This window comes from Varanus komodoensis, unplaced genomic scaffold (genome assembly GCF_004798865.1).
Source record: "Varanus komodoensis strain SLA01 unplaced genomic scaffold, ASM479886v1 scaffold42, whole genome shotgun sequence".
NCBI lineage: Eukaryota > Metazoa > Chordata > Lepidosauria > Squamata > Varanidae > Varanus > Varanus komodoensis.
In genome coordinates, this window is record NW_025335972.1 from 5624011 (window position 1) to 5632668 (window position 8658).

General features: G+C 56.1%; 1 protein-coding gene across 1 annotated transcript in view; it reads left to right on the forward strand.

Moving 5' to 3' along the window:
* Positions 1-8411, forward strand: part of ZSWIM4 (zinc finger SWIM-type containing 4) — a 42357-nt gene extending 33946 nt beyond the window's left edge. The window contains exons 6-12 of the mRNA XM_044443434.1: positions 657-794; positions 1204-1458; positions 2125-2260; positions 2950-3107; positions 3294-3457; positions 4803-4884; positions 5136-8411. Coding sequence (XP_044299369.1) covers positions 657-794; positions 1204-1458; positions 2125-2260; positions 2950-3107; positions 3294-3457; positions 4803-4884; positions 5136-6022 — 1820 coding nt within the window. The 3' untranslated portion in view covers positions 6023-8411. The remainder of the gene's footprint in view (positions 1-656; positions 795-1203; positions 1459-2124; positions 2261-2949; positions 3108-3293; positions 3458-4802; positions 4885-5135) is intronic.
* The last annotated feature ends 247 nt before the right edge of the window (positions 8412-8658 follow it).

Below are 8658 nucleotides of genomic sequence, written 5' to 3' on the forward strand. Positions count from 1 at the left end.
GGGGAGGGGGGTGCCTGGCTGCCATTGACTAGGCTGGGGAGGAGCCAGAGCTTGGTCGCAGAGCACCAGCCCCGCGCACAGAAGCCCCCAGCTTCGGTAGTGGAGGGTCTAGGGGGGCAGGGCTGGGGAGGAGTCACAGGAGCCCAGAGAAGGGCAGGGGTTGTGTGGCCAGGGACAGCTGCTGGCACGGATTTCCCCGTGTTTCTGAGGTCAGGTTCCAAAAAAGGCTGGGGCCTTTGCCAGAACCAAAAGGGCACTTGGTGAGCTGGCATGTGCATTGCAGACCCCTGCTGCTTTAAAGCAGGGTTGAGCAGTGCAGCAGCCCTGCCAATACATTGGCCTGCAGCTTTCATCACCTCTCAGCTATGCTGATGGGAGTGGGGGAGGGAGAGAGATTTCTGTCTGTACCGCCCTACAGCCAAAGTTCTCTGAGATGCCTGAGGGCCACATGTTGCCCACCCGTGCTTGGAAGCATGAGAGGACTTAGCGCAACGGGAAGGGAGAGCACCGTGTTGTGGGCCTCGGCAGCAGGACCTGGGCTGCTTTGCGCCTGTTCCATGCATGCATGGATTTGCTCTTGGGTTCTGATGCCTGGTCTGGAGCTGCCACAGCACCAGGAGTGGTTTGTGATGGATCATTGCTTCTTTCCCCCACAGAGCTGCTGAACAAAGGCACAACTAACATCACCAACCTGGAAGGATGGGTAGGGCACCCCCTGGACCCCATTGGCTGCCTCTGCCATACCTTTCTGGAGGCCTCCCGGATGGACGACGAGGGGCTGGCCCTGTACCCAGGTGCTGCAGGGTGGGGGACAGGAGCAGGCCGGGTATAGGGGTGGCAGGAAACCTGCCAGTCCTTCAGAATTGAGCTCCTCCAGCATCAGCACCTTGCCCCTGCCTACATTCCACACAGAGGAGCAGGTGACAGTCTGGTGTGATAGCCAGGGGAGCTGCTTCTTGTGGGGAATGGCTGAGCCTGTGCTAGCTCAAGGAGAGAGGGTGCTGGGTTTCTGCAGCCCTGCAGTCGGCAGGCTTTGCACATGCTTGGGCATGTCCCTGTCGCCAGCAGGGCCATGATATGTCCGGAGCGGTGGTTATGGGGAGGGGAAGCTGCCTCACTGAGCCCTAGACTGCTTCAGAGGCAGCAGGCCATTCCATTTGCTGCCCTCTGCTCAGCCGTGCTGTCTGTGTTGCCCGTCCCCAGACGCTGCGGCAGAGCCCAAGAAGGCCCTTTACCAGCATGTTCCCGTGCCCTCGAGTCCTAGCGAGTCGTACTTCACCCTGGCCCTGGAGGTGGCGCTGCTGGGGCTGGGGCAGCAGAGGTCTATGCCGGAGGGGCTGTACGCTCAGGACAAGGTGGTGCGCAGCGAGGAGCAGCTGATTGGGCTCCTGGACGAGATGGAGCTGGACGATAGGCTGGTCTCCGTGCTCCGCAAGCAAGCAGCCCTGCTGCTGGATGGTAGGTGAAGGATGGCTGGACCGTGTGAGATGAGATGTCTGTCTGCCCCGACCACTCAGGAGAGCAGAGGAGGAGGGATGGGTGGGGGAAAGGAATGCCGCCTGGAGGAAAGAGGACACAGCGGGCTTCTCTTCCGAATCCCTGGTGGCCAGCACAAAGATGTCCCAAACTGGGCAGCAGCGGCAACTGTACCAGTGAAGGCAGTGCCCCGCTGCCACCCACTGCAGCACAGCCCAGTCACAGTCAGGACGCTTCTGGTCTGGCATAGAGCGACTGAGCTGCAAGCGATGGCGCGCCAGTCCACAAGCCTGAGGGTGACCCTGCTCCAGCATGCAGGCAGCCCTGGGACGGGGCTGGCCCTGCAGAAGCAGCAGGGGCTGGCCCAGACTGTGTGGCACTGGGGGGTGCAGGGACTCTGCCTGCCCTGGGCATGCAGGCCCTGCACCAGTGGCCTTCGTGAGCTAGAAGTGCTGGCACATGGGCCCTACCCAACCCTGAGAGCCTGGGAAGGGACAGCCATCCCAGCAGGCGGCAGCCAGGCCAGCTTCTTGGGTCCATCCATGCGCACTCTGCTTCTCTGCTTCCAGGGATCTTCCGGGCACCAGCACCTGGGCTGCTCATGGCGCTGCCTTTCTTAATAATCGGCTGCCTGTCTCTTTCTCCCAGGGGGCCCTTTCAGCGGATTTGGGGAGGTCGTGTTCCGTGAGAGCGTTCCCATGCACACTTTTGCCCGCTACCTCTTCACTGCTATGCTGCCCTATGACCCTGAGCTGGCCTACCGCTTGGCGCTGCGGGCCATGAGGTATGTAAGCCATCTCTTCTACTTCTGCCACTGTTTATGCCTTATGTACTGTTTGTTGCTTGCTTGTGCCCCACCTGCTCCCCCTGCAAGCAGCCCATGGGGCTTACATGATCCCCTCTTCTCCATTTTATCCTCAGAACAACCCAGTTAGGCTGAGAGGGAGTGACTGGCCCTAAGTCAGCCAGTGAACTTCATGGTCAAGTGGGAACTTGAACTTGGCTCTCCCCAGCCCAGTCAAATGCTCTCCTCTCCACTGGCTGCCAGTGTTCCCCTGCCCCTCACTGCTCTTGCCATGCCTTGTGGCCAAGACCCAGCCAAATAATAAAATAAAATAATGAAATGAAATGAAATGAAATAAACACTGCACTTTTATATGTTTCAATTTGCTCTGTTCCCCACCCGTCCAGTATACATCTATGCTTCTTCCCCAGGTCATTGCGTGTTAGCTCCTGCTGCTGTTAAAATGCTGCAGATCGTGACCTTGAAACTAGTGCCCTTTCCACAGCGAGCCATTATCTAACTCACTCCCATTTCTTAATACCCACCCCCTTAAATAAAATCAGTTCCCCCCAGATCTGTGTGCAGTCAATCTTCCCTTAGTGGGCCCACCAAGTCTGATGGATGTGGGATGGGGATTGTCGTCTTCTCAGTGTGGCCACTTGACTTGGTTCCTTTCCCCATCTCTGCAGGCTGCCAGTGTTGGAGACGGTATTGCCAGCGAGTGACATCCTACACCAGAATCCCCTGGACTCCATGTTGGCCAATCGCTTCCCCCGCTGGTTTACCCTGGGGCACCTAGAAACCCGGCAGTGTGAACTTGCGTCTGCCATGCTCACTGCTGCTAAAGGTAGCCCCAGTCATGTAGGAGGAGAGCGAAGCTCAGAAACTGGGGAGCAACCACCTCTCCTCCTCTGAAGGGAGAGAGACACAGTCGTTCAGAGCAGGGAGGCTGAGAATTGGATGCTGCCCCCAGGTTTGCAGAAGGTGTAATACTGGATGCTTCCTTCCCTCCTTCCTTTCTGGCTCATTCTAGGCGACCCCAATTGGCTGCGCATGGTCCTGGGCTCCATCCAGCAAAATATTCATTCTCCAGCCCTGCTGTTCAAACTGGCCCAAGATGCCTGCAAGACTGCGACACCAGCCAACACTCCTCCAGACACCACCTTGCTTAACATCTCCCTGGAGCTCGGGCTGCAGGTGAGCAGGGACAGTTGAAGTTTTCATGCAGACGTGTTCCCCGTGATACGGGCAATGTGTTCCTAGCAACAGGAGAACCAGGAACGCTTTTGCTCAATGAAATTCTCTAGATGTTATTCCAAAGCCCAATTCAGCCTCCTACCATTCTCCCTAGCAAACAGGTTTTTTTGTTTGTTTGATGGGGATACTCCCCCCCCTGAAAGTTGTACTTTGTGAGGAGGTTGGGTGCTTTAGAAAAGTTGCCCATCTTGCAAGTACACACTTTCCAACTACACATACAGAAATTTGAACTATTTTTTGGAGAATGTGTGCTCTTGTTCACATTCAGGATTGCAAATGGGGCATTTCTGAGCAATCTGTACATTGAAATAAATTCTTATACATCTCCATGTATGTCCCAAGGTCACTAAACTTTACAAAGGTTCTTTAAATAGTGAATTTTCCCTCTGCACCATTTGTTCATTGTCTACCTTCAGTGCCTGCTGAAAATCAGTTCCTGCCTGGCTAAACAAGAGGTTTCTCTATCCAAGAAATTTACTCATGATAGTCAGTTAAATAGCCACATACAAATTTTTCTGTCAACAGTGTGTACTTGTATCTGATGCTTTGTTCATGGAGGGCTGATGCCTATACTGTCTATTTCTAAAAAACAGGTAGGGATGTCTTTCCGACTTCTGACAATGTGTCAGGCAGACAAAGTGCCCATTTTGATCTGTCTGGTGACAGCTCCTGCCAGGCATCTGATTTTTAGCCAGGCTGGCCGAATACAGATGTCTTTAAGCAGATTTGAACTTGGCTGCTGGCCGGGGGCTCCTGCTGATGCAGGAGCTTCGCTGGATGGCTGGGTGGAGGACAGGGCAAGGGGAGCCCAGCCCAGACGTTCTCAGCATGTGGAGACAGGCAGTTAACCTTCCCTCGGGGCTCTCCCTCTGGTTCCACTGTGCTGCTTCCAGCTCTTGCAGAGTGCCAAGTCCAGCTGCTTGGAGCAGCCACTAGGTGCCAGGAGTGCCTTTGCTGCATTTGGGTGATGCTGCTTTCCCCTAGAGGTGATCCCAGCTGCTGTACCATAGCCCCCTCACCCAGCGCTCCTCTGAAGGCTGGTTTTACAGCAGGGGAGCTGGCAGGGGCTGCTTCAGCAAAGGGCCACTCAGGGATTCAGGTGCGAGGCTCTGGGTTCCATGCTCCCCACTGGCTGCCGCTGTGTTGCACCTGCGGGTGCCTGTAGCAGTAGCAGTGTATCAGTGTCGTGCTCTGGGGGAGAGGTGGTTGGCGGGCGTGTGAAGCCTGGTCCCCCCAGCATGAGGGCTGCCCTGAGAACAGCTGTCTTCCCCTGTTCTTCCCCCAGGTGATGCGAATGACGCTCAACACCATGACCTGGCGTCGCAGAGAAATGGTTCGCTGGCTCGTCAGCTGTGCCACGGAGATAGGTGAGCAGGCGTGAGGGCTGCAGAATCTTCCACGGATGTTTGTTTGGCTGTGAGGAAACCTTGGCCTGCCCTGGCTTGGTGGGCCCCTTTTCCCCACACTGCCTCTGTACACAACAGCTACTGCCCCTGCTCCAAGGTTGCCCGGTGGCTTCGGGGTCTCCCCTTGAGACTCGTGCGTGCGTCATGGCCTTTGTGACTAACCCTGCAACCTGCCCCTTTCTCTGCTCCCCACCCCACCCCACCCCTGCCAGGTGTCCAGGCCCTGATGAACATCATGCAGAACTGGTACACACTCTTCACACCCATTGAGGCCACGACCATCGTGGCAGTGACAGGCACAACACACGCCACGCTGCTGCGGCTGAGCCTGAGCGCCGGGCAGCGGGACGAGCTGTGCAGCTGCGCCCGGACACTGGCCCTGCAGTGCGCCATGAAGGACCCACAGAACTGTGCCTTGCCAGCTCTGACGCTCTGTGAGAAGAACCACGCCGCCTTCGAGGCAGCCTACCAGATTGTGCTAGACTCGGCAGCCTCCGCAGGCATGGGCCACTCCCACCTCTTCACTGTGGCCCGGTACATGGAGCACCGCGGGCTGCCGATACGCGCCTACAAGCTGGCCACCCTGGCCTTCTCCCACCTCAACATCGCCTTCAACCAGGACACCCACCCCGCCCTCAACGACGTCCTCTGGGCCTGCTCCCTCAGCCAGTCCCTGGGGAAGAACGAGCTGGCCGCCATTGTCCCTCTCATCATCAAGAGCGTGCAGTGCGCCCCCATGCTGTCTGATATCTTGCATCGCTGGAGCCTCCCTACTCCAGGCCTTGCCTCGCTGGGTGGGGGGCGCCGAGGTGCAGGGGGCACCGGGGCTGGAGGGAAGCTGTTTGCTATGGACAAGGCCCCGCTCTGCCAGCTCCTGGAAGCGGCCATGGCTGCCTACATCAGCACCACCCATTCGCGCCTCACCCACATCAGTCCCCGGCACTACGGCGAATTCATTGAGTTCTTGGGAAAAGCCCGCGAGACCTTCCTGATGGCACATGAAGGGCACGTGCGCTTCAGCCAGTTCCTTGACAACCTCAAACAGACCTACAAGGGCAAGAAGAAACTGATGTTGCTTGTGCGGGAGCGCTTTGGCTAGGGGGCACTTTGGGGAGGGACTGCTTTGGCTAAGGGGGGAAGGACAGCCAGCGGGACATCTCTCCCCTTTGATCAGAAGCACTTTGGCTTGGAGGGTGGGGTGGAAAGCTCTGCTTCCCTGGGGGCACGTGTGCTTTGGGTATGTGGCCAGGCAGGGCCCCCCGGCCTGTGAAGGGGGAAAGCAGCAAGGTCTCTCCCCCCTGCAGTGCAGGGCCCAGGGCTACAGGACTGAGCAGATGGGACAGCACTTCCCGGGGTTGGGGGACCTGCATCACCTGGGCTGGGCACAGCCCCTCAAAAGTTGAAGCTTTCAGCTTTCCACAGGCTCCATCAGTGGGGAAAGGAAGGAGCTGGGCCTGCGCTTTGGTTGCAGGAGTTGCCGATTTCAGTATTAGCTTGCCGCATGACCACAGGCGTTTCCCCACTGGTCTGCAGGATCCAGGTCTTGGTGGGGTCTCATGGAATTTCACTGCTACTGCTCCAATGTTGTAGTTCCAACCCAGTGATGATGGGGGCTGGTGCGGCCTCATTTATGCAAGCTGGGGTGGGATGCATGGGGACCTACTTCCTATTCCCTGCTTAGAGCCCTACATGCGATCTCTGTGCCCAAGTCCCAATCCCACTTTCCCCATAGTTCCAAGTCCCTTTATGTCTGAAATAACCAAACCTCTGTTGAACCTCTGAATAAATGTGCATGTGAGGGGAGAGGCAGGAGCATCCCTGCAGCCCAGGGGACCTCACTCTGCAAGTGCTGACGCTGTGGTGGGGAACATGGGACCTTCCAGGCATTGCTGGACTGCAACTCCTACGAGCCCCAGCCAGCATAGCCGGAGGCAGGAGATTATGGGAGCTGCCGTCCAACAGTTGGAGGGTCCCATGTTCCCTTGTGCCGGTGCTGATGCCTTCCTGCACAGACGGCATTCAGGTTGCTGTCCTGTTGCACTGAAAGCACACGGCCCAGAAGCCCTTGCAGCAGGCCGCCTGACCTAGGCGCGGCTGGCACAGTTGTTCCCTAAGCCTGAGCATGACCAGAGGGATGTTCAGCTGCGGGACTGGCAGCAGGACTCCCAAGATCTTCAGCCACAGATGGAAATGTTCTGGGCACTCTCTGGCTGAGTTCTGTGAAAAGGGTGGTGGTGGAGGGTGGGTCAGAGGTGTAAAGCTAGGAGCTGGCCGCGTCTTTCACGGGGTGGTACTTTTGGAAGAGACCAGAAGTGCATTGCGCCGGACCCTCAGCCTCGGCTTGCCCTCACAGGTGACATGCCTCACACATGCATGCACGCTCTCTCACAGACCTGCAGCTTCTCCCACTCCAAGCAAACTAGATCTCTGGTCAGGCCCCCACTCTTACCTTCCCAGTGTGCAATTGGGGACCATGCTGCCCTCCCAAAGTTGCCCTCCTCCCCAACACCCCCTCTGGAATCTGTCAGTATTTCTGCTTTCCCCTGCCTGTGCTCATGGGTCACACACTGGCTCCAGACCCTGCCTGCAGCGTGGGGGACGAAGGGCACAGGAGGGGCTGTGCCCTGTGCTGTGGTTGTCCCTCCCTGCCCGTTTCCAGTTAATGCCCCTCAGACTCCTGCAACTGAAGGATTCCTACTCCCTGACTCCTCCAGTACAGCATTCTGGAGCTGCTGGTGAATAGACAGCTCATACCTCAAACCTCCTCCCCTCTTTCAGACCAAGATGACTCTGCTAGGTGCTGGGCCTGCCTGAGGCACTGGCCATGCCAGGTGGCTGTGCCATGCGATCCAAGAGGTGCCCTCCCTGCCCCAGTATTTCCTTGTGGCATCGCTGAGGGCAGTGGGGTGCAACTCTTCGATCCCACCTGCTTGGCTTGCACCGGTAAGATATTGGTTGCTCCGGCAGTCAGCCTGGCCCCATGTGAGAGACTAGCTCTTCCCACAGAGGCACGGTGGGTGGGGGGGATTCTAAGTGGCCACTTGCGGGGTGCTTAATGACATTTCCACAAACATCCCGTTCCAAAATCCCACTTTTTTCTGCTGGATAAATCTACTCAGGAACAAACCACAACAAGCTCATGCTACTAATTAGATTATTGTGAAGACGAGATGATGTTTTAAAAGTTAATATATATGAAGAGGCAAGGGGCCCAGAAGGAGCTCCTTTTTGTGCGCATGGGGCCAGGGGGGCGCCCTGTGCTCGGCACCTCCTGGCCCTTAGTGTTGGTGGAGATGTTGGTTTGTTGCACAGCTCCACTTCGGAGCCAGCTAGTCGGTTAGTTTAAAGTTTTTGGTTTTATTCCTTTGTTTTCCTGTATTAAAAAGAATCCTGTAATTTTGTAATTTTTTTCTATTTATTGAATCATTTATTGTATTATTTTGTAAAAGGTTTAACATAAACCACAACGTTTGTTCTTTTGGCTTCTCTTTTGGACATGTTGTGTGGCTTTTGTTTCTCAGCTTGTTTGTTTTCTTGCACAGAGCCTGAATGAATTGACTCATCTGGGTTAGCCCAAGCCAAGTCTCTTTGGCCCAGCAGAGAGACAGTGAAGAACTATTTTACCGTGCTTTGTTCTTTTGCAGTCCAGTTTGCTTGTTCACTATGAACAACACTTTTTTTTTTTTTACATGATGGGTTCTCTGTGTGGAAACAAATTCATTTCCGTCTGGACTA